The sequence below is a fragment of the Antechinus flavipes genome, chromosome 3 (genome assembly GCF_016432865.1).
Source record: "Antechinus flavipes isolate AdamAnt ecotype Samford, QLD, Australia chromosome 3, AdamAnt_v2, whole genome shotgun sequence".
In the NCBI taxonomy this organism is placed as follows: Eukaryota; Metazoa; Chordata; class Mammalia; order Dasyuromorphia; family Dasyuridae; genus Antechinus; species Antechinus flavipes.
This window is the reverse complement of record NC_067400.1, coordinates 610,297,398-610,321,557: the sequence shown is the minus strand read 5'-3', so window position 1 is coordinate 610,321,557 and position 24,160 is coordinate 610,297,398. Positions and strand designations below refer to the sequence as shown.

The 24,160-nt window shown below is 59.2% G+C and overlaps 2 protein-coding genes across 4 annotated transcripts in view; one reads left to right on the top strand and one right to left on the bottom strand.

Moving 5' to 3' along the window:
* The first annotated feature begins 1,802 nt into the window (after positions 1–1,802).
* PUSL1 (pseudouridine synthase like 1) lies at positions 1,803–17,373 on the top strand. 2 transcript variants are annotated; one of them, XM_051988846.1, is made up of 8 exons: positions 1,803–1,901; positions 7,335–7,392; positions 8,247–8,434; positions 10,772–10,918; positions 11,069–11,242; positions 15,640–15,694; positions 15,916–16,078; positions 16,206–17,373. In XM_051988846.1, the coding sequence occupies exons 1-8, from the start codon at positions 1,843–1,845 to the stop codon at positions 16,292–16,294; spliced, it is 933 nt and encodes a 310-aa protein (XP_051844806.1). In that variant the 5' UTR covers positions 1,803–1,842; the 3' UTR covers positions 16,295–17,373. The 2 variants fall into 2 exon arrangements, with proteins under 2 accessions (XP_051844806.1, XP_051844808.1); XM_051988848.1 differs by lacking the exon at positions 1,803–1,901 and adding an exon at positions 3,214–6,934.
* INTS11 (integrator complex subunit 11) overlaps positions 17,366–24,160 on the bottom strand; it is a 28,979-nt gene continuing 22,184 nt past the window's right edge. For both annotated transcript variants that reach the window (XM_051988844.1, XM_051988845.1), the window contains exons 6-18: positions 23,440–23,538; positions 23,284–23,318; positions 22,305–22,443; positions 21,337–21,401; positions 20,810–20,999; positions 20,435–20,518; positions 19,979–20,068; positions 18,844–19,006; positions 18,460–18,567; positions 18,295–18,356; positions 18,010–18,152; positions 17,773–17,902; positions 17,366–17,683 (exon numbers count right to left, since the gene is read on the bottom strand). In XM_051988844.1, the coding sequence (XP_051844804.1) occupies positions 17,618–17,683; positions 17,773–17,902; positions 18,010–18,152; positions 18,295–18,356; positions 18,460–18,567; positions 18,844–19,006; positions 19,979–20,068; positions 20,435–20,518; positions 20,810–20,999; positions 21,337–21,401; positions 22,305–22,443; positions 23,284–23,318; positions 23,440–23,538 (1,374 nt within the window). In that variant the 3' untranslated portion in view covers positions 17,366–17,617. The remainder of the gene's footprint in view (positions 17,684–17,772; positions 17,903–18,009; positions 18,153–18,294; positions 18,357–18,459; positions 18,568–18,843; positions 19,007–19,978; positions 20,069–20,434; positions 20,519–20,809; positions 21,000–21,336; positions 21,402–22,304; positions 22,444–23,283; positions 23,319–23,439; positions 23,539–24,160) is intronic.

Here is a 24,160-nt window from a genome sequence, read left to right as displayed (position 1 = left end):
GGGAGGAGGGTTTTGCTCCCCTCATAAAGGGATGATGATAATAATAGTATCTACATAGTTTATTACAGATATTGTCTACTTTGATCTTCACAACAATCCTGGATGGTATATGCTATAATTATCCCCATTTTATAGATGGGATAGCTGAGGCAGGGAAATGTGATCTGCCTAGGGTCATACAGCCCCTAAGGATCTGTGAAAGAATAGAAACTTCCTGACTCTTAAGCTCAGCACTCTATGCACTTCAAAGATATCAGCTAGCTTCAGAGACCGAGATTAAGAGGTCATCACCTCAAGGGATGTCCCTCTGACCCCAGGCAGTTAGTTCTCCGAGGCTGTATGAACAGCAAAGCCTTTCAGAGTTCCTCCCCTATCCTATGAAATCACACAGGCCCCTTCTGGGACCTTCCCTTGGAGAAGGATCTTCCTTTGGCTCGAGAAAAATACTTGGTTTTGTACCTTTGATGAAGAAGGGAGGAGAGGAGGGGAGAGCAGAGAGAGAAAAAGGAGAGAAGGGGAGGAGAGGAAAAAGGGGAGAGAGGAGAGAAGAGGGGAGGAGAAAGAAGACTGATGGAGGGGAGTAGAGGGGAAAAGAAGAGAAGAAGAGATGAGAGAAGAAAAGAGGAGGGAAGGAGAGGGGAGCAGGAAAAGAAGAGAGGAGGGAGAGATGAAAGGAGAGAGGGGTGGGGGAGGACCACACTTGCTGGCTGTCTTCAAATACTTGAAGGGCTATTATTTAGGAAATTATCAAAGGTCCCAGAAGGCAGAACCCAAAAGTAATGGGTGAAAGGTTCACAGAGAAATTGAGGTTCAGAGAGAGGAAAAAATCTACAATTCCAGCTCTCGCAGAGTGAATGGGCTGCCCGGACTGCCAGGAAAGTCATTCTCCATCGCTGGAGGGCTTCCAGCAAAGGTTGGTTGGCCAACCGACCGCTGGGGGGGAGGGGGGAAGGTCCTGTCCGACGGATGCGCGCTCAGGTCCGAGCCTCGCCCGCCTCGGAGTCCCTCTCCTGCTCGGGCTCTCTGGGATTCCCGGTGTCCGCGAGTTCTGGGTGTGTTCCGGAGCGCGGAGTCGAGTTGGGCAGGAGCAGTGAATGGAGGGGGGAGGGGCGGTGGGGAAACGATCCAGTCAGCGTTCTCGTGCCAGCGGACCGAAGCCAGGCCAGCGAGCGGACTTCCGGATCGTTCGCTTTTTGGGTCTCTCCGCACAGAGGTGCCCTGTTAACGGGGAGTGTGTGTGTGTGTGTGTGTGTGTGTGTGTGTGTGTGTGTGTGTGTGAAAGAGAGAGAGAGAGACAGTGACGGAGACGAGAGACAGGAATATAGAGAAGCAGAGACATTATGACAGATACAGCAATAAAACTGGGGGAAGGGGTCACACAGGACCCCTCAAAAACAAGCCTCCAACGCCAGACTCCAGGGCACGGTGGGCTCAGAGAAGGCGCGGACCCCAAAGCACCGGGACGCGTCTCCAGCGATCTGGGGAGCGGAGGCCGGAGGAGACCTTCTGGGCAGCCCCAGGCCAGCAACGCCGTCCTTTGGTCTTGACACAGTCTTTGGGTCCAGGGCAAAGAGGGCGCGCTCCTAGGGGAGACTGGCCCCTCGCGACCCGCCCTCTGTGCGTCCCGAACGCGGTCATCACTTGCTCCCCGCTCCCTAAGTGGAGGCCCCGCCCCACTCGCGCTTCCACTTCACCCCTCCCTCCGGCCCCCTTCTCCTGTCCAATCGCGCGCGGTGGCCTTGGAGTCCGAGCCCGGCCGGCGCGCGCGCCGCGGGAGGGCGGGGTCCGCTGGGCCGGGGGCGGGCACGCGCGGCGGGCCGACCCGCCCCCTCCCACGCGGCCATGGACTCGCCCCGCGCGCGCTACCTCGTGTTCTTCCAGTACGTGGGCACAGTCTTTAGGTAGGTAGGGGCGGAGACTGGTTGCCCGGAACCCCAGTGGGGCTGGGGATCGGCTCCCGCCTCCTTTCCGTGGGGGCCCCTCCCCCACCCGTGTCCCTAGATTGCCCTGGCGCCCACGTGGGACGCCGGGGGCCGCAGCAGGAAGGATGGGAGTGATCCCGAGGGAAGAATCTGGAAGGCAGCTCCGGCGTGGGGGAGTGGGGTGCTCTGGCCACCCGCCCCCCCTCTGCCAACGCCCCGGAGAGACCTCGGACGAGCCCCTTCCCCTCCGGGGACCCGCTTCCTGCTGCAGCACCTAGTAATGTTGCAGAGATCTCTAAGCACCTTCCCTTCGTGGAGCTCTGTTGCATAACTTGGGGTTTCACAACTCGGTCAACCCCGAGTCAAGGCAGCAATTATTAAGCGCCTACCCTGTGCCGCGCACTGTGTCCGGCCAGGGAGCTGTGGGCGCGGAGAATGGGGACCTAGAGTCCCCAGCCCTCACCCCACCCCCAGCTTCCTCTCCGGGAGCGGCGGAAGGATGTGGCCCCAGACTAACCAGGTTCGGCCGGGGTGGGGAGGGCGGGCGAGGCTGGGAGCTGGGTACCCGAGCTAAGTTTAGGATGCCATTTAAAGAAGGCACCCAGACTCGGAGATGTTTCAGGAAACCGGATTTCTAAACAATTCTGCCCGGTGGGGAACTCGTGCCCCAGTGCTGCGACGGGCAGGGGGGAGAGGAGGCGGCTTAGAGGGACCCCTGGGGGCCCTGACCCAGCTCCACGGAGGATTCAGTTCAATTTAAACATAAATAGGGCCTGGTAAGACCGAGGGGAGTCAGAGATTTAAAAAAATAAAAATAAATACTATTCGTGCCCACAAGGAGCTTGTATTTTGGGGAGGGGGAGATGAGAACGAGGGAAATAAAGAAATCACCACAGCTGGGTGGAGCCTTCTGGGGTCATCTGATCTAACCCCTTGCTTTGTAGATAAGAAACTGAGACCCAGGGGGATGAGGCCTGGGTTTTTAATAAGCATCCAGAGGAGGATTTGAATTCTTGTCCTCTGATAACTCCCAGGCCAGGCCTCTTCTCCTGTAAAACCATGCAAGGAGCACCCCAAAGTAACTTCAGGAAGGAAATGAAAACTCAGTGAATGGATATCGGAGGGGAATCACCAGAGCCTTCTGGGAGGAGTTAGTACTTAAGCTGGGATTTCAAGAACTCAACTCAGCAGGCATCAGTCAGGCAATAAATACCTACTATGTGCCCAAAAAAAAAAAAAAAGCAAAATAGCCCCTGCCCTCAAAGAGCTCACAGTTTTCTGAAAAAATTATTTATTTCATTAACTATTTCACAATTAAAAAGAAATTAACATCCATTTTTCAAAGCGTTGAGTTCCAGATTTTTGCTTTCCTCCTGCCCTTCCTCCACTCCTGAGAAGGCAGACAATATGATATCGGAGTCATGCAAAGCATTTCTGTGTTATGCAAAACATTTTTCAGAGTAGCCACATCGAAGAAAATACACCAGAAAAATAAGGTGTAAAAATCTGCTTCCCTCTGCTCTCAGAGATCATCGGTTCTCTCTCTGAAGGTGGAGAGCATTCACGGAATGGAACTCACAGTCAAATCATGGACTGGGGGTACAGAACCCCTCAGGAAGCTTCTGTTCTACTTACTAGCCCTCTGACCCCAGGCAAGTCATTTAACCCCTTTTGCCTCCAAAAGTAAAAAATACATTTTAAAAATTTCTATTGGAGAAAAGTCACATGTGTTTTGTTGTAAACATATGGCACTCCATTATTGTAAGTGGCGTTTTCTTGGCCAGGGTAGAGAGGTTTACAGTTTCCTCCTCCAGTATACAGCAGGTATTTACTAAATACTTACTGACTGATTCTACCTCTCTGACCTTGTGGACATAGCGCCCCAATACTGTCCAGGGGATTTTCTCTGTAAAGATACTGGAGAGGTTTGTCATTTCCTTCTCCAGTAGATTAAGACAAACGGGACTTGCTCAGGGTCACACAAGTAATAGGTATCTGAGGCTGGATTTGAACTCGGCTCTTCCTGACTCCAGGCCTGGTACTCCATCCACTGAGCCACCCAGCTGCCTCCTGACAGATGTATTCAGATAAATATTAAATGGACACAAAGTAATTTGGCAGCGAAACAATAAGGAAGAACTTAGGATAGTATAGAACCTAACATAGTAGAACCTAGTATATATACTAGTATAGTATAGAATTTAGTATCATATAAAAAGTATAGCCTAGAATTTAGTGTAGCATAACAGGTATAATATAGAACCTAATATGGTATCTTATAGAATTTAGTATAGTATAACAGGTATAGTATAGAATTTAGTATCATATAAAAGGTATAGCATAGAAGTATAATATAGATACAGGGGTCCTCAAACTACGGCCCACGGGCCAGATGCAGCAGCTGAGGACGTTTATCCCCCTTCCCCAGGGCTATGAAGTTTTTTTATTTAAAGGCCCACAAAACAAAGTTTTTGTTTTTACTAGAGTCTGGCCCTCCAACAGTCTGAGGGACAGGGAACTGGCCCCTTATTTAAAAAGTTTGAGGATGCCTGGAAGGTAATCGGTCTCAGGCTGAGTTTGGAAGGGAACTAGGGATTTCAAGAGAAAGATGAAGAGGGAGAGCATTCCAAACATGCAGGGAAAGTTAGTACACATCAGAGGGAAGATGTATTGTCGTGTACGAGGAACAGCCAGAGAGCAGTTTGGCTGGATTGTTCAGACTGGCTGGAAAGATCAATCGGAACCAGACTCTGAAAGGCTTTGAGAGCCCAACAGAGAAGGCAGCCTTTTATCTTAGAGGCAGGAGGGAGCCACAGGAGTTTCTTGAGCAGGACAAGGAGAGGCCCAGACCGATTGGACAGCGGTGGGTTGAAAGGGGAAAGAATTGAGGCAACTTGCAGTGGGACAGTTAAGAAGTCCTGAGCCCTGGGGTAAAGAGGAAGTGTGGGAAAGACAGTGAGCACTAGAGGCAACGAGATCTAGCCACAAATTGGATGAGGGGAGTGCAGAGTCCAGAGTGACTCTGGGGTCCCAGAACCCCTCAGTTCGTGGTGACTCCCTTCTTATTAAATGTCCTTGGAGGTTGGCACAGCATCCGGCACGTAGGATCTGCCTGATGCGTGGATCAGATTGGATTGGCTTAGAAAGGGAAATAGTGCTCTGAACACAGATGGGGAAGTTAGGGCTAGTGTGAGGTTGGCGGGCAATGAGTTCTGGTTTAGACATTTTGTTGTTGTTTCCTTGTTTTTAGTGTATGTCCAACTCTTCGTGATCCCATTTGGGATTTTCTTGGCAGAGATATTGGAGTGGTTTTACCATTTCCTCTCCCCAGCTCATTTTACAGAGAAGAAAACGGAGGCAAGCAGAGTGAAATGACTTACCCAGTGTCACCCAGCTAGGACGTGTCTGAGGTTGGATTTGAACTCGGGTCCTCCTGACTTCCAGCCCAAACTTGGATCCACAGCACACCGAGCTACTCCTCTATATCCAGCCCTAGCTTCTCTCCTAAAGACTGATCCTGCATCTCCAATTGCCAACCTGCCCAACATTTCCATGTGGCTGTTCCAACGGCCTTTGGTAGCACAGCGGATAGAGTCAGGAAGACCTGAGTTCAAACCCATCCTCAGACACTTCCTAGCTGCATGACCCTGGAGAAGTCCCTTCATCCCATCTGCCTCAGTTTCCTCATCTGTAAAATGAGTCGGAGAAGGGAACGGCAAACCCCTTCAGTATCTCTGCCAACAAAACCCCAAGTGGGTCACAAAAAGTCTCACACACACATCCACATGGAGATGACGATTAAACCTATGAGAGCTGATGAGTCAGAGAAAAGAGGGGGCCAGAGCAGATCCCAGAGGTAAACGGCTGCATGCCCAGAGTCCTAGACGTGAAGGATGATCCCAGGGAGACTCAGGAGGCTCAGAGCTTCCACAGGGAGGTTGAGGTAGAGGATCCTGACCAGTGGTCAGGGTCACCAAAACCAAGGAGAAAGGGGTGGTGACCAGCGTTGGAACACTGCAGGTCAGCCAGACCTAAGAAAAGCCAATAAAATAGTCCTCAGGAAAGCAGTTTCAGCAGGAGGGGGAACGGCAGCTGGATTTCCAGGGGTTGAAAAGTGAGTAGGAAGTGAGAAAATGGGGGTGAAAATGGGCCAGGAGTTTTGTTTTCCTCTGAAAGGGGAGATTTAGGACACTCGCTTGAGGGGATGTCGAAGCAAATTTTTTTTTAGACTTGGCCACGATCTGGTTATGTTTATGGCGATGGGGCTAAAAAGAAGCTGGAAATTAGGTCAAGAGAACGGAACAGGCTACGGGAAGAGCCAAGCAGCATTAGGATTCAGCATGAGGAGAGGGCGAAGGGAAGGGCCCCCTTATCCTCTGAGATGGGGCCCAAGGGATGGGTGGTGGTGAACTGGAGGTGATTGGAAGCGGAGAATCGGGGAGAAGAGGGAGCTTCCTTCAGTGACGTGCAGGCTGAGGACCATCGCTGGGGTGGAAAGGGGAGTTTAATGTGGAGGCCACACACGGGGTGCGATGAAATGTGTGTGGGAAACCCCTGGTTCTTGAAATCCTTTCAGAACCTCCTAGAGCTAAAAGCTACTTTTTTAATAATCCCAAAATGGTTTAATTTCTGATATAGTAAATATGGGGGCCCAAACCCATGTAAACCAAAGTTCTATCGGGGAAAGAAAGTGTATTCATTCTTTTTTTTTTTTTTTTAAGACTTAACTTTGAGGATTACTATATAGAGAATTCGTAGCTCCCAAGCTTGAGAGATCCTTAAAGGTCACTCATCCAATCTCATTTTCCAGATGGGGAAACTGAGGCCCAGAGAAAAGAAAATATTCATCCAGGTCACAGGAGCAATCACTTGCCAGAATAGATAGGGAATGCAGCCATGAGGGATAAAGTCTGTTCTATTCACACATTCAGACATCGGGAGCAGGGCTAGAGGAGAGTCCCCACCATGGGCCCAGCCTGCCACGGCAGTGGAAAAGGAGCCGCTTCAGAAAGGTACCTGACACGCTGCAGCTTTCTTTCCCCGGTGTTTGGGCTGAGGGTTCCAGAGAAAAATCCCAAGGCCGGGAGGCCAGAGATGAACGCCAGCAGGATCTTGGAGGCTCCCACGGCAAAATAAATTCAAGAGGAAAAGGATGATTTGGGGAGGAATCATCCGTCATAAGGAGAAGGGGCCTCGGGCTTGATTGTAACAGCCCCATCAGCAGGCCCTCTGTGTGACAGGTCTTGGGGGCACAGGGATAGGGAGAGCAGCCCCTCTTCCTGGAACCTGATGGGACTACGGGGGCCCGTTTCCTTACCTCTAACCTGAGGCGGTTAAACTGGATGGAAGGCCTGTGGGATTCTCCCCCTCTCATTTCCTCCTTCTCATTCTCCTTCTCCCCTCTCCCTACAGTGGGGTCATGGCTATAAAACGGCCAAAACAAGGGGTCGGAGTCCAGAATCTCCTCGAGGTGAGTGTCTGGGATCCAGGTGCTAGCACCTGAGGGGAAGGGACCCAGAGAGGGATCTCCTTGGGGGCAGTGTGTGAGTGCAGCCGCGGGGGCTCTCTCAGGTGGGGCGTTCCAGGTACCGGCAGCATTCTGTACAAAGGGGAAGGAGGCTGGAGAGGAAGCAGCCAGTAGTGGGGTTTGGCCAGAATGGAAGTGGAAATGCCATCCTTACTGTCAGCTTCCCACCCCTGCCCTTGGTTAAAGTCTGTTTATGTGGGGGGTAGGGATGCAGTTGTTCCACCTGGACGCAGGGGAATGGACAGAATGACCTCATGCTATCTGGAAGCAGGTCACTGAATGGTGGAGGATGGGGGAAGGGAAATGGGCCCACAGATTGTACCACGGCATCTAAATTTAGGGCGGGCACTGTGAATCCTCAGGAAGATGGATCCCCCCTCAGGGGGATTTTCTAGCCTGCAAATCCATTGGATCATGGAACTCAGAACAGAGCTGGAAGGGACCTTAGTGATCATGGGCCTATTCATTTCACCAGATTGGGGAAGGGTCTCATCCGAAGTCACAGAACTGGCTTGTTTAAGGCAGAGCCAGGATTACAACCCAGAACTTCTGGGGATTCCATATCCGAAGGCTCTGTCTGTGCCGCCTCCTCGGGGCGCTGAATCCGTCACCAGGGTGATCTCGCGAGTCCAAGTCCTTTTGTTCCTCTCCTGCCTCTATCCTGGCTTGGGGAGGTGGGTATGGGCACGGGACCCGTGTGTGCTCGGGCCATTTCTTTTCAGCGAGTGCCTCCAGCTGAGGGCAAAGGGAAGGGGGTCTGTGAGGCGTCCGTCTCATCCGCATCCAATCCCCCTCAGAAAGCTGCCGAGCGGCTGAAGTCCCTCACGCCCGTCAAGTTCACCATCTCCAGCCGAACGGACACTGGCGTCCACGCTCTGGGGAACTCTGCCCATCTGGACATTCAGCGCCTGAGTGGCCGACCCCCTTTCTCACCCGATATCCTCACGTTTGCCCTCAATAGCCACCTGGAGCACCCTGACATCAGGTACAGTATCCCACCCCCCGTCCCAGACCCTTCAGACCCAGCCCGTCTCCCTCCATCACCCCTCCCCACAGACGAAGGCAGACCTTCCTCAATTGGTTGACATATGTTCTTCAATCACAGGCCTGTTCCCAGTTGTGGAGGGAGCCGAGAGTTGTCTCCATGATCAACTCCTCCGGTTTAGCCAAGCCCTGGGGAGCTGGCCATCTTGGACAGCAGCCCCGAGGAGTAGGGATATCCCTGTGTACCTGAGTCTCTTGTGGCTCTGAGTTAGAAAGGACTTCTCGCATAAGCAAGGTTCAGCACCAGGCTAAGCGGACAGCCCCTTCCCAGACTTGCCAGAGCAGGAGATTGAGGTGGCCCACCTGGGGAGGCAAGGATGTGCCGAGAGGCGGATGGACTGGATGGCCTCTGGTTGGGTCACAGTTGCAGTCTGTCTAGAACCTCTCTAAGGCTTTGGGGCGGGCAGGAAGTAGTCTCTTCCTAGCCCAGGACTTGCCCTTGCCAAGTCTGTGGCATCGGGGACCAGAGGCAGGAGATCCTGGGCCCCAGCTGATCCCTAGGGTCATGGATGGGCCTCTTCCCTTCTCTCTTTACTTTGACCTCATCAGCTTTCACCTCTGTGCCGCGTCCCAGAGCTACAAAGCCAGCCTCCGTCAGCCTTTGTTCTGAGCTCCCGTCCTCTTCAGCTGGCAGTCCTGTAGGCATCTCACCTCCAGCACTGAACGTGTCCTTATCCTGAAGCCCGTTACCCTCCCAAACTTCCCTGTGACTGAGGGCGCTGCCATCCCTCCAGCTTCCGAATCGGGGTCATTGCTGACTCCCGTTCTTCCTCAGTCCTCCCCCCTCCAGTCTGTTGTCAGGTGTTTTACCTCTGTGACATCTCTCAGACCTCCTCTGCCCCTGCCTCCCCTGGACCACCGCAGGAGTGACTGGGAGGTTCCCTGCCCTCAGTTTCTCCTCACTCCCATCAGCCTCTGATCAATCAAGAATCTTCCCTCGACGCAGTTGCCAGGGGGATCTCCCTAAAGCATGAACCGAGCGAACTGCGTCACTCCCTTACTCGGTAAATTATGAGGGGCTCCCCCTCCTCTCCAAAATCGGGCAGAAACTCCTGTTAAAGGCCTGGCTCTAGACGGTGACTCCATCTGTGACACCTTCATGTAGGGAACGTCCAGGGGAGGATACTTCCTCCGCCAGCAAAAATCAGCCCCTTCTCTGTGATCTAGAACAGACAGCGTCCAGCCCAAAGGCTCACAAGGAGAACCCAGATCTTGTTGAAGTGTCATTGGGAAGTATTTTGTAAAATAAATTAAAATCGAACCTGGTTCCAGCCTCCCTTTTCCTGAGTGACTCAGTCTGTGATACCATCCAGGGAGGGAACTTCCAGGGGAGGACGCTCCATCCACCAGTGCAGGTCAGCACCTTCTCGGTGACCTAGAGTCCTAGAACAACAGAAAATGTCCAACCCAGAGACTAGCTGGGGCCCACAAGGGCAGCCCAAAACATGTTTAATTTGGAAGCATTTAACAAACAAAAATCCATTAAAACAAAGGTAATAACACATTTTTAATAAACTAAATCAGTTCATGGACCAACAGGCTCCTCTTGTACTGATTACATGCCTTATTTCTATTGGACTTTGACACCATTTGGTTGGTCTAGAATTGGTCTAAGAGATTAGTTGACTTGACCAGAGTCAAATAGGTAGGAAGTGCCAGAAGTGAGACTTAAACCCAGGATTTTCCGACCGAGACTGGTTTTCTGGCCACCACACCAGTCTCCCTTTCCATCCTCCCACAGGGCTCCCCGTCTCCCTTCCCAGGCCCCTCTAAGGCACTTGCTCTCTAGCTCTCGCTGTCCCTTAGCATCCCTGGTTTGGTTCCTGACCCTCAACTCCTAGGGCCCATTCTGAATTTCCTTGCATTGATTCTGGGTTTTTGTCCTGTATGTCCTTGAGGGCGGGGATCCTTCGTTCTTTACCTTTGTTTCCCCATTGTCCAGCACTGTGCCTGACACATAGCAGTCACTTCATCGATTCTTGGCGATCCATTGATTGGTGTAGAATACCCCAAACTTGGGGTCTTTTATATTTGGTTCTGAAGAATAAAGGAGCACAGCTCATAATCTGTGGGACCCAGGTGTCCCTACTCTCCAGTCCCTGAATCCGTCACCCGGGTGATCTCGCGAGTCCAAGCCTTTTGTTCCTCCCCTGCCTCCGTCCTAACTTGGGGAGGTGGGGATGGGCACGGGACCCCCGTATGCTCGCGCCATTTCTTTTTACTAGCCTTGGACTGTGGGAGTTCTTCCTGAAGTCTGATGCCGGTCCTTCCCTCCCAGAGTGATCCGAGCCTTTCGGGCCCCCGATGACTTCCATGCTCGCTTTGAAGCCTCATCAAGGACCTACCTGTACCGGGTGGTAACCAGCCCCTCCTTGGACGCCCTCTCCGTGTTTGACCGGAACCTGTGCTGGGCAGTGAGGACTGAGTAAGTGCCCCCACCCTTAGCGCACCCAGGGGAAGGGGCTGGGGGAGGACGTTCTCCTGAGAAGGCCAGTCCCTGGACTGGGGGTGGGGCGGGGTGGGGCCGGGACTAGGGAGGATGCCCTCATGACCCCTCACCCTCCTCTGCCCGCAGTCACCTGGATGTGGCGGCCATGCAGGAGGCCGCCCGCCATCTCCAAGGCACCCACGACTTCCGGGCCTTTAGGTCAGTGAGTGACAATGACTGGAAGAACCCTGTCAGGACCCTGCTCCGGGCCTCGGTGGCTCCTGCGGCCGCCAGCCCTTTTACCCATCCCCAGGAGAAGAGGTGAGGAGGGGTCTGGGCCAGGTCACCCTCTGACCCTGGGAGGCCGGATCCAGGAACAGGGACTGGGCTGGGTCTTAATCCAGCCATCGGGTCGTCTCCCAGACATCGGGTTCCCTGGGCTGGGGAGGGCTCTCGGACCTCCCTGGAGAGGTCGCCGCCTTCCGGACCCGATGGGGTCCCTGCCCTGGGAGGCCTGGGAGTGTGAGAGCTGCCCCTGCCCCTCCAGGCCGGATGGGAAGGAACGCTTGGCGCCTTCTCCAGGCCCCCGACCCTCAGCTCTTTGTTCCAGGCAGAGGGACAGAGCTGGGCCTGGCTCTGGGCCTTCTGAGGCCTTATGTCCTGGGGCTGGCCAAGGGCGGCTCTGGGACCGGGCCGGCCGGGGGTGGCTCTGGGACCGGGCCGGCCGGGGGTGGCTCGGGGACCGGGCCGGCCAGGGGTGGCTCGGGGACCGGGCTGCCCAGGGGGGCAGCAGAGCTGGGGGTGGGGGCGGCCCGAGGCAGCAGCATCCTGAGCAGGAGCCTCGGGGAGGCCACGGTGGGCGCCAGCTTTCTCTGAAGCCCTGTCCTGCTCTCCGGTGCTCGCTGTGGGGGAAGGTACTGCCAGCGACCCCACTCCTCTCACTCCTTCGTGCTCCCCCCAGGGCCAGAGCCGTTGGTGGACAAGCTTGTGACTGGGAGCAGCAGGGGGCAGAGGGGCCTGATCTGAGACCCCTCTGCGGGGAAAGGGGGGCAGGGCCCCGTCCCTGGTCGGGACACTGATCCCAGGCCTCGGTGCCCGATCTGGGCCTCCTGTTGTGAAGGGGCGAGGGGGGGGGGGGGGAGTTGAAGCCCTGGTTCCCAGCAGTGCCTCCCCCCCACCTCCCACCCCGGGTACCCAGCTCCAGCAAATTCCATTTCATGCTCTATGACTTGGGGGTGGAAGCCAAGCTAAATTTAGCTCCCGAGCTGATGGCCGGGGGCGGGGGCTCATCCGGGGGCAGAGGGATGGATGTGGTGACCCTGAGAATAGGTCCGAGGGTCCAGAGTCCGGCTCCTGGCTCCTGCGCGGGGGGTGGAACCCTCGCTGACCCCGGCGGGCCGGCAGGAGAGCCCAGGCCGCAGAGACCGTTGGGTTGTTCCTCTGGCCTGCCCCCCTCTCTTCTCCCCCCCGCCCCTTTCTCAATCGGCTGCTTGTCTATTCACAGAAGGGATTTGGGGGGGTGGGGGGCTGGGGCTCCCAGGTTGCCTAGCAACCATGAAAGCCTCTCTGAGGCCCCATCCTCCGGCTGAATTGCAAATGGGAGCCACTCATTGGGGATGCAGCCCCATCACCTGTCTCCCCCCCCCACGCTGGGGCTGGTGCCAGAGCCTGTGGGCAAATAATGCCCGCCTTTCTCTCTGCCCGGGCGTCGGGGTCCCACCCCCAGGGAGGGAGGGGACATCAGAAAGCAGATGGGGCGCCCCGAGGCCATGGAGATGGCTTCTCAGAGGAGCCTCAGGGGGGAGGACCCACTCCCCCCCGGGTCTGCGAGGCGCCAGGTGGCCCCCTGAGCCCCTTCTGGCCATCCCGAGCCTCGGCCCCTGCCCGGGAGAGGGCACCAGCTCTGAGGGCCTTTGCCAAGCCCTCTCCTCTCCCTGAGCCTCAGTTTCCTTTCCTGTAAACCGGGGGAGTTAGGGGTTAAAGAGCTGAGATCCGCCCGCGTTCTGGGGTCTCCTCTGGCCATCTGCTGCCCCTGCCCTGGGGCAGGTGCAGACCGGCAGCTGCAGAAAGAGCCTTTCTCTGAGGAGGAAGAGGGGAGCCGGGTCTGTGCCAGATGTGGCGGGGGCGGGAGGGCGGGGGGAGCCAGAAAAGAGATGCTCTGTACTGCGGCCCGAGGGCAGGTGCCCGCTGGGGGGTGCCGGGCCCTGGGCCCTCATCCATCTTCCTCCGGCTCCGACGCGGCACCAGCGGGTGCTGGGAGGGAGGAGAAGGGGGAGGACAGCCGGGGCAGGTGGTCAGGCCAGTGCTGGCACTGCCTGCCCCTGCCCAACCTGGCTCTTGGGGACTCTTCAGTTAGAAGCTGAGCCTCCCCCAAGCCCCTGCTGATCAAGCTTGTATTAAGCACCTCTGGAATACCGGGCAGTGTGCCAGCTCCCTGCTCACACTTTGGGGTTTTCCTGATGGTGCCGTCCTGTTCTGGGGGGGGCGGGTTCTGGCCCAGAACGAGTGCCCGCCCCCTCTCTGGGCATCGGTAAAATGGCTTCCTGCTCTCGGGTCCCCGCGGGGTCTCGGGTCCGGGTGCCCCTCCCCAGGGCCTTGCTCTCCCAGCTTCTGCAGGCCAGGCCCCCGCTGTGCCCGAGCCCAGAACCTGCCAGTGGGCAGGGCCTGGCTCCAGCCTTAGCCGTGTGGGGGACGGGGGGGTCACCTTCCTCTGCAAACGGGGGCAGATTGTGGGGAGCAGGTGTGGAGTCACCACTGGCAGCTCCCGCCCGCTCTTGTTGCCGAGCTGTTTCCCCCTCTGGATATGGCAGCAACTGCTGTCGGGCACCTCTGCGCGCCCGGCCCTGCGCTCATCCCAGGACTGTCTCATCTGAGCCTCGCGGCCGCCCTGGGAGGGATTATTACAATCCCCGTTGTAAAACATTCTTATTTAATCTCTTCCCCTAGTTACATTCAGAGCAGAATTTTCTGTTTTTAAATTTTTGAGTCCTAGCTTCTCTCCCTTCTCCCCGCCCACAAATAAGAACCCACGTGGGAAGCCGGGCCAGGAAAACCAAGGTCTCCACCTTAATCAAAGTAAAACCTCCAGAAACGTCTCTGAGACAGAGAAACAGAGGCGGGAGAAAGAGATAGAGAGAGGGGGGAGATAGACAGAGAGAGGGGGGAGAGAGAGACAGAGGGGGGAGAAAAAGACAGAGAGAGGGGGGAGATAGAGAGAGGGGGGAGAAAGAGACAGAGAGAGGGGGGAGATAGAGAGAGGGGGGAGAGAGAGACAGAGGGGGGAGAAAAAGACAGAGAGAGGGGGGAGATAGACAGAGAGAGGGGGGAGAGAGAGACAGAGAGAGGGGGGAGAGAGAGAGAGGGGGGAGAGAGAGACAGAGGGGGGAGAAAGAGACAGAGAGAGGGGGGAGATAGAGAGAGGGGGGAGAGAGAGACAGAGGGGGGAGAAAAAGACAGAGAGAGGGGGGAGATAGAGAGAGGGGGGAGAGACAGAGAGAGGGGGGAGAAAGAGACAGAGAGGGGGGGGAGAGAGAGACAGAGAGAGGGGGGAGAGAAAGACAGAGGGGGGAGATAGACAGAGAGAGGGGGGAGATAGAGAGAGGGGGGAGATAGAGACAGAGAGAGGGGGGAGATAGAGAGAGGGGGGGGAGAGAGAGACAGAGGGGGGAGAAAGAGACAGAGAGAGCGGGGAGATAGAGAGAGAGAGGGGGGAGAGAGAGACAGAGAGAGGGGGGAGAGACAGAGAGAGGGGGGAGAGAGAGGGGGGGGAGAGAGAGAGAGGGGGGAGAGACAGAGAGGGGGGAGATAGACAGAGAGGGGGGAGAGAGAGAGACAGAGAGTGGGGAGATAGAGAGAGGGGGGAGAGAGAGGGGGGAGAGATAGACAGAGAGAGGGGGGAGAGACAGAGGGGGGAGAAAGAGACAGAGAGAGGGGGGAGAGAGAGACAGAGAGGGGGAGAAAGAGACAGAGAGAGGGGGGAAATAGACAGAGGACTCCTCGGTCTGTCCTCGGACAGGGCCAGCCCCTTCCCTGGGTACCATGGGATTTTTCACTCCTTCCGAGCAGTCGGGAGGGGGGGAGGGGCGCGGGGGGGGACTGCACTGCTGAGAATAGCCAAGTCACTCACAGCTGGTAATCCCAGCACATGGTGCCCATTTTGCAGATGAGGAAACTGAGGTGGAGATTGCCCAGTCCCACGGCCTAAGTGCCTGAGGTGAGGTTTGAGGTCACGGCTTCCTGCCTCCAGGCCTGGGCTACCCAGCTGCCTCCCCGCGTGCTCTGGCCTTCAAGGCCCTTCCCCAACCTAAATCCGGGTGCCCGTAATCTCTGCCAGCTCCCCGCCCCCTTTTGCCGACGATGCCCAGGAAGCCTTTGCACAAGGCGAGGGCCCGGTGCCAGTGTGCGTGGGCAGCCGGCGTCCTGGGTCCCCCTCGTCCCCCGGCCCCCTCCCTTCCAGGGCCGCCCATTCCCCAGGAAAGTCCCCGTGTCCTGGCTCTGCTTTATCCAGGAGTGGCCGGGGGGGGGGGGGGGGGGTACAGGGAGAGGGGGGGAGACATTGACCCGGAAGCACAGGCAGGATTGGGGGGAGGGGCTTGGTCCGGTCTCCGCCTGACCTGGGCAGTGCCCGTTGCCCTTGGTCCGAGGGCCAAAGCTGCCTTTAGGTGACAGCGAGCGGACTGGGGGGCCGGGACCCCATCTCGGCCTGTTTGCATTTGCAGGAAGCTGCAGTTCTGGGACATAGAGTTTGAGAGCAAATCCTTCCTCTACAAGCAGGTACGGGGAGGGGGGGCAGGGGTCTCCTCCCCTTTTTGTGCCGGGGACCCCAGAAAGGGCCCCAAGGCTCTCGGTGACCCCCCTGGTGCTGAGGGGGCGGCTGTGCAGGGGCCACATGGCCTCCCGCCAAGCCTGGGCGCGCTTATTGGGGTGCGGCCCCGGGGCCGGGAGGCTGCGGGGGGAGGAGGGGTCCTGGCGTTGATGCCCCGTGCCCGCCACAGGTGCGGAGGATGACGGCCTGCCTGGTGGCCGTGGGGCTGGGGGCCCTGACCCCGGCCCAGGTGAAGGAGAAGCTGGAGAGCGGGGACCCCCAGAGCGGCCCTCCCTTGCTGGTGGCCCCCGCCCGGGGCCTGTTCCTGAAGTCGGTGCACTACGATGGCCTCGGTGAGCACCCGGGGCCTCCTGGACCGCAGACCCTGGGCGGGGGGCGGGCGTCAGCAGGGGCTCCAGGTGCCCGGGGCAGCGGGAGCCCCTTTTCTGCCTCACATCTGGCTCCGCCTTCTCTTCACAGACTGGGGCCCTGGCAAGGACCAGTACAATCGCCCGTCTGACCCAGGAGGCTGCGGGCCAGGAGCCGTGCCCGAGGCGCCCGGGCTCTGATGGGACCAGGGAGGCCCCGGGACTCGGTTGGGGCAAACACAGGGCAAGCGCTGGGCCCGGTGGCGGGCGGCTGAAGTGCTCCTGTGGGGGCCTGTGGGAGCCACGTCCTGGCGGCCCCAAGGGTGAGGGGCGGAGGGAGGCGTCGCGGGCGCTTTTCTGAGGCTGAAGTTTCCTGAGGCTCTGAGGCCGGCGGCGGGTGCTCGGCCCGGCTCCTGTGAGTAGGGGTCTGGGGGCGGGGGCCGTCGCAGGTCTCCCCGCTCCTCGTGGGCCACTCAGACCCGAGGGGTCCCTCGGTGGGGAGGAGCGTGCTGGCAGCGGAGGCGGGATCAGGGGCCTGACGGGCGCCGAGCACTCGCTCCTCCCTCTGACCCCAGAGTGGCCCTGCCACTGCCGGCCCCGAATGACACGGAAAGCCCCTCGGCCCTGGGTCTGGGGGCCACCAGCAGCTGGCCGTGGCCTACAGTGTGGTCTTTGCCCTGGACCTGGCTGGGAACGTGGCGGCCGAGGCGCTCGGGGCTGGCCTGCACTGGGCCTTCCTCTACCTCGGCACCGGCTCGCTTCTCTGCCAGCTCCCTGGCCCGGCCCTGGGCGCGCCTCCAGCTCAGCAGGACCCACTGGGCCGTGGGCAGCGCGGGGCTCTGGCTGGAGCTGCGGCCGGTCCCCTGGCCCTGGGCGGCCCCATGTCACATCGGCCCCGACAACCGCACCTCCTGCTTCGAGAACTTTGTGGCAGACGCGGGCTCCTACGCGCTGGTGGGGGGCTTCCTGCGCCTTCTGTCGCCATCCTGAGCGGCTGCCCGCTGCTGGCCTGGCGCGTGGCCTCCGGCCGCAGGACCCGGCGTGGGCGTGGGGCCCTCAGGACCCTCAGCTTCAGCGTGCTCATGTGCACCGTCTGCTTGCTGCCCTCCCTCTGCCACCTGCTGCGCCACCTCGGGGGCCCCGACCCTGGCCTCAGCCCCTCGCCAGCCTGCTTGGGGGGAGGGGGCCCTGCCCATCCACCCCTCCATGTGCCAGGGCCCGAGGCCTGTGCCAAGGGGGCTGCTGCTCCAGGTGAATAAAAGGCAAGGAAGCTCTTGGGAGACTTTTTGTTTAATTCTTGTCCTTGGAGGCGGGCGGCGGCCCAGCCCCGTTCCAGGCACTTGGGAGGGAGGGGAGCTGGCCCCGGGCTACAAAACAGTCTGCGCCCCCCCAGAGCCTGCCCCGCCCAGAAGGCCGTGGGCCGGAGCCTCATCCCCTGCTCCAGGCAGAGGCCCGGGGACTGCGGCAGGCGCGGGACCCTCCCTGGGGCAGCCAGACCAAGACCCCCGTGCAGGAGGGAGGGCCTCAGCTGGGGGCCTGCGGGAGCCCCTTCTTCAGCAGCGACGTGAGGTAGCTGCCCAGTTCTTCATCCTGCGGGCCAAGATGGAGGAGGAGGGTCAGGGCTTTCCCTGGGGCCGCCCCCCCTATCCCCAGGCCCCGGCTGCCCAACGGGCTCTCACCTGGTAGGTCCAGGAGACCAGCAGGACTTTGGTGCCCGGGTCCTCCGAGTGGGCCGTGGCCTGGATGAGGATGGACTCCACCATGACCGAGCCGTCGGGCAGGTGCTGGACCGAGTGCGTCTTCAGAACGCTGAGGGGGAGAGGAGAGGGGCCGGCTGTGGGGCCACAGATACTGGGCCCCGGGGGGGGAGGGAGGGACGGCCCAGGCCCCCCGGGAGGAGTGGGGGCCCCCCTTACTTCTTCAGGTGGCTGTACACGCGCAGAACCGTCTCCTGCTCCTTGCGCGTGTCGTGGATGTGCACGCGGCAGGTGAAGCGCAGCTGGTGCTCCGCCAGGCCCAGCTCCTTAAGGGCCTGCTCCGAGGACACCAGCCGGAAATTCTGGGGGGAGGGGACAGAGTGTTAGGATCTCGGGGTGGGGGGGCCTCCCAGGGCCCTGCCCAGCCCCTCCCCAGGTGACCAGTAGGCCCCCGCCCCGGAAGCTCCCCGAGTCCCCGCTGGCCGGCTCAGAGAGGCCGCTCACATTGTCCTTCATGATCAGCGTGCCGTGCATCAGCTTGGGCCTCTTGGCGTCGGGGAGGAGGCCTGTGGGGGGAGGAGAAGGAGACCCTCACCCACCAGAACCTCGCTTCCCCTCCCCCCCTCCAGCAGCCCGGCTCCTGCCCCCCGGCCCCTCCCGGGACAGTACCCAGCGCCATCTCCCGCTTCAGCAGGCCCAGCGAGATGCCCACGGGGATGTTGGGGTGGGTGAGCAGGGTGACCGTCTCTCCGTTGGCCGGCATGTAGCAGTTCACATCTGACAAAGGCACCACGTGACCGTTAAGCCTGGGCCGGGGTGGTTCCCCCGCAGGGGGCCCAGACTCCCCGGCCTCCCCCGGCTCACGCACTCAGAGCTCTGCCCGCTCTCGGGCCCCGGGGCCGACGCTCCCCTCAAACCCAACCGTCAATAACCAAACTGCGCAGAGACCCTGCAGCCCCGAGTCTGCCCCAGGGCTGAGTGCTCCCCCCCATCCCCCCTGGCAGGGGCTCCCCCATCCCCCCCCCCCCCCCCGCCCCGGCCTGGCCCACACACGGAATTCCTGCTCGATCTTCTGCTTCAGGAACTCCATCTTCTTGGCCTCCCCGTGGACCAGCAGCACGTTGTCCGGCTCCGCCTGGCGCACCAGCTGCATGATGCCCTTGGCGTCGGCGTGGGCGCTGAAGGACATGTACTCCACCTGCATCTTCACCTCGAGCTGGGGGGGGTGGGGGGGGCACACGGCGAGGGCAGAGACATTAGTCACCGCCAGTCCCGGCTGCCACTCCCGCCCCCCCTCCCCCCTCCCCCCCCGGGAAGCAGCGCAGTGTAAGAGCACTGGGGATGTCGGCAGGACCTGGCTGGGTTCAGATCCTGCCTCTGGTAGCAGTTATGTGACAAGTCCCTCCCCTTTGCCTCAGTTTCCTCATCTGTGAAATGGGGAACACAAGCAGCCACCACAGAAGCGCTGAGGGCCAAACCAGGCTGTCTGTGAGGCTGCCCCAGCCTCCCTGCCCAACCCCACGGCTGCTCGGGCTCCAGAAGGGACCCAGGCTGCTGGGGCCACGGGCCCAGGGCACCGGCACCTTCCGTGGGGCGCTGAGGGGAGCCCTCTGGAAATGGGGTTGTCCCTTTGCACAGAGGGCCGGCGAGGGACGGGCAGGGCCGTGGGGTGGGATCCAGCCCTGCTCCTGCTTCCAGGAGAGTTCCACGGGTCCCCCCTGGGGAGAAGGCGGCCCCGGGCCCTGTGGGGGGGTCTGCAGGCAACTGCTGCCCCCCAGCCATCCTGCCAGGCCCTCGGGCTCTCGGCCTCTGACCTTGTAGGAAGGCCGGCTTTTCACCAGCACAGACCAAAGACTTGGGCTCAGACCTGCCCCTTCCTGGGAGACCCTGGACAGATAATCTGACTCTGAACTTCCATTCCTTCTGCAAGATGGGGATGGGCCGGGCTCAGGAGTCTAGACCCTGCCCCTTCTTTTGACAAGTGAATGACACAAGTTAACCAAGGTCAAGTCACTTCCCACCCAGTGGGAGGATTTCAGGCCTGGGATTGGGGAGGAGGGGCCCGGGGGGGGGGGGGGGGGGGAGGAACACCTTGTCTGCTGAGGGCACCTGACCAGTGTGGGGGCTGGGAGCCAAGGATGACCTGTGGGAGAGCCCCCTCCCCACGCCCCCCATGCCGGGGACTTACGATCTGCCTCCCCTCCATCTCCAGCTTCCGCTGCCCGCTCAGGATCTTGTGGCCCACAGTCCCCTGCACACAGTAGCCCGGCATGATGACCTGCAAGCAGAAAGAGGATGTGGGCCCACAGCCCCACGAAGGGCAGGTGCAGGGCACCCCCCCCCATGCAAGGAGCCAGGGAGACCCCATGGGAAGTGGCTGGGGATGGTCCCCTCCCCCTCCTCCCTGGAAGAAAGCTGACTGGGGGGCAGTAAACCAGGCGGCGCCAGGACGGGGCACTAAGGCCTGATCCCCCGAGGAGGAAGGTGCCATCTTCAGCCCCCACCCCACACTAAAGGCTCCTCCTCCTCCCCACTGGGGGCAGACAGCTGTCCCTGCCCCACCCTTTCATGCTCCTAAAATAACAGGGGCCAGCAAGGGAAGATGGTTCCCGCTTGGGGCTCCTGGCCAGGGCCACCCCCCTACCATGTTCTTCTCGTTCCCGGCCCATTTCCTGAAGATCTGCAGGGACTGCCCAGCATGCAGCATGCCCGGGGTGGCAAAGACAACCTGAGTGGAGGAAGGAGAGGAGGCGGTGGTGGCAATGCCAAGGACCCGCCATTAGCCGCTGCTGTGGAGCGGGCACAGAAGGCGGACCAGGACCCGGTGCCCTCATCATCCCAAAGGCCCCCTGCCGGACAAGGCCCCAAACCCCAACGTCCAGAAAGGGGCGCAGGCCCGGATATTCCCATCTTCCTTCTGGCCGGCCCCTCCTCGGGGAGCACTGGAGGTCCAGGCTCTACCACCCCCCTCCCCTGCCCCCGCCCAGACAAGGTCCAGCCAAGGCCCGCCCTCCCCTACCATCGGCCCGGGGTTGTCGGCAAAAGCTCGGTCGAAAGCCTTGATGTGCTTGAACTCAAACATGTTTCTCTGCACAAACGTCTTCCGGATCTTCTGATTGGTCCAGGTGATGAAGAGCTTGTAGTAGTGATTGGCCTTCTCCGTCAAGCCCGTGGAGAAGTAGATCGGGGCCTTCAGGTTCATTCTTTCCCTTTGGGAGGGGACGGGGAAGCGGTCAGGGCCTGCCCCCCACTCTCCCTCTCCATCAGCCTCCTGCAGGCCCTGGGGATCATGTGTGCGGGGGAGGGACCAACAACAAGGGGGGAACCCTAACTCCGCCCCAACCAGCAGGCTCAGAAGGGGGCTCTTCTGCTCCCCACTGTCCCATCCACGCTCAGCAGCAGCCAAGGGAACCAGAGGCAGATGCTCCTATGCCCACGGGCTGGTCCTTGGGCACTTTCCTGGGCCCGCCCCAAGGTCCCTGCCAGGGCACCCGCCCTCCGGGATCTCTCTTCCCCACGCCCAAGGACAGGAGCCCCCAGACTCACCAGAACGTCTCCAGCAGGATGCAGAGCTCTTGAGCCCGGCCCAGGGCGAACACTGGGATGAGAACCTGCAGCAAAAGCCAGGGCCCAGAAGCATTAGCGGAGGAGCCTCAGCCCTTGCCTTTCCCAGGCCCTGGGGGTCCCTCCTCTCCTCCCCACCCCTCTCCTGCTCAGAGTGCCTCAGGAAGCAGAGAAACAGCAGCTGGGGCCACCCTCCCCGGCGTTGGGAGCCCCAGGCTCTGGGGCTGCCGCATCCTGGACCCGGTCTCACCTGTGCCCAGTGCTAAGGAGCCATAACTTTTCCCCAGAATGCTGAGACCCCTCTGAGCTCCTCCCCGCTGTCTTTCCTAACTCAGCCACAGCTGAAGAGTGTGCGGCAGGGGAACGCAGGCTCGGCTGCAGTCCGGGCCTCAGTTTCCCTCTCTCTACACTGCGGGGACTGCCCTGGACCTACAGGGGCCCTCCAGCTCCAATCCTCGGCTGCTGCCGACAGGAGCATCAGCCAGAGCTTGGCCCTAGGGGCCCTGGCTCGCTGCCCTGGCCTCTGACACCATCCGTGCACGGATCAACAAGAACGGAGCCTGAGCTGTACCGGGAACCCCCATCTCGGGCTGGATACCCAAGGAGCCTCCAAGCCCCATCCACACGCTGCTCCACATGCTTCAGTGAACCAGAGAACCCACAGTTCTCAATCCTCACCAGGCAATCCAGAAGATCCTCCCCACATAATCCAGAAGATCTTTCCCACACGATCCACAAGATCCTCCCCACAAGTCTGTGCACTCTTTCTGCCCTCCGCTCCCTTTCTTGTGCTCTCTTGTCCCAATTAAGACAGAAGGTCCCTGAGGGCAGGGAGTCTTCCTCATGTGCCAGGTGTGCACCAAGTGCAAAGCACCTGTACGCAGCAAGCACTTAATAAATGCTCACGCTGCCAGCCTCCCAGGGCTCCGGTCCTCGTCCTGCTTGCTCACCTTTCCTCCCCTCTCCACCGTCTCGTGGACTTTCTTCAGGAAGTCCCTCTCCCGGCAGCGCTTGGAGTCTCGGATGGTTGTGGCGTAAGTGGACTCGGTGATGAGCAGGTTAGGCCGGCACTTATCGATCCAGGCAGCCCTGCGAGGCAAGCAGGACACCCGCCATGAAGCTCAGTGCCGGGGTCAGCTGCCCTGGTCTGCCCCGAGGTCTGCCCCGGCCCTTCTCAGCAGTCACCAGCAGGCTCTGGCCTCCCTCCCAAGCTCCCGGGCAAGGAAGGCCCATCTGCCGGACTCTCTGGGCAACGCTGATCCCCTTTCAACAAGGGCGGTGATGCCACAAAGTCACATTTCTGGCCTTCCTGAACACCTTATGAGATATAGTGAGAGAGCCCTGGACCTAGAGTCAGGAAGACTTGGGGGGTCAAATCCCACTTCAGAACTTCCTGTTTGTAGCCCGGACTTCACTATCCCCCTCAGCTTCCTCCTCCAAAGAATGAGGTGGGATTCGATGGCCATGAAGGTCCCTGGAGCTTTTAAGACCCTCCAAGTCCCTCTCAACCTTTTAACCCATTTGTTCTCCAAGGAGACAGGCTAAGCAAATGAAGCCTCCTGGGAGAAGTCAAAATTAAATGGCCCCAAAGACAGAGGGAGGGTAGAGGGGATGCGCCCCCATCCCGTCTGCTCATCTCCACAGCAAAGTTCGCCCGGCACTCCTGAGGCAGCTGAGGGCGGCCACTCTCACTCAGTGGCCACGGGCATGGGGGGAAGGGAGGTATTGATCAGACTGGCACAGACTTCCAAGTAAGAGAAGCTCTCAGATGCGCCCCCGATACAGGCTGTTCTAAGCAGACGTGGATGAAGGAACGTCAAGCAGCCACCCACGCCCTCGCAGGTTAATTGGCATCCTGGCTGTGAATCCCCCGTGGGAAAAGCACAAAGACAAACCCCCACTCGAGCAGAAGCTCACCGTCCCACTCACCCCAAGTGCCGGTCCGGAGTCATGTTGTAATCGCCCTAGTCAAAGAGAGCCAGAGGAAAGCAGCCATCAGCCTTGCATTTAAAGAGCATCTCTGCCCACCCTCTTCCCACTTCCCCAAAGCGCCTCCCCCGTGCCCCGGGAGGCCGGGCGCCTTACTGTGTAAACGGCAGATTCAGAGCCAACTTTGATCTGGAACATGGCAGCACCCAGCACGTGCCCCGCATAGTAGGCCTTGATTTCCAACTCGTCGTCCACCTACGGAGGGAAGAGGCCGGCTTTCATCCTGTGGGCTGTGACAGAAGGGAGGCAGGGGCGGGCAGCACAGGTAGCTGGCAGAGACGCCAGGCGGGCCCAAACCCAAGCTCTGCTCCCTGCCACAGCTGGCGATTCGGGCCTGCCAGAAAGCAACCTGCCACAGAAATGCCTCCATCCTCTAGCCAGCACTCTCCTCAGAACTGCAGCCAAGGTTTTAAAGGGAAAAGGAAAAATGGTTCCTGCTCTATTCCCCGCCTCCACCCCCATGACTCATGGTAACCTCGACACCCTCGAACCAAGACCACTGAGCCCCTGAGCCAATCTCCAGCACCCACAGGTGTTGCCAGGATATTTCCCTCAACCTTCTCCCCATTCCTTCCCTAGTCCTGGTGGTGCAGTCCCCTCCTCCTCCTGGGCATCTGTGCCCAAGGTTTGAGGTTCCATAATGCTATGTCCTCCGTGTGCAATATTATCTCAAAGCTCTTCGGGAATAAGGATGGTTGCTTTGTACAGCATTTGGCAGGAAAAGGCTCTTTAACGCTGGTACGGACATCGTTTACAAGAGAAAAGTTCTCAGCATGATTCATAAAGAAATGTGTATTTTAAAAAAATAAGAATTTGG

Coding starts and splice junctions, on each gene's coding strand:
- PUSL1 (XM_051988846.1), top strand. CDS start 1,843: ATGGACTCGCCCCGCGCGCGCTACCTCGTGTTCTTCCAGTACGTGGGC. Junction 8,435..10,771: donor CTGGAGCACCCTGACATCAG/GTACAGTATCCC, acceptor CTTCCCTCCCAG/AGTGATCCGAGCCTTTCGGG. Junction 10,919..11,068: donor TGCTGGGCAGTGAGGACTGA/GTAAGTGCCCCC, acceptor CTCTGCCCGCAG/TCACCTGGATGTGGCGGCCA.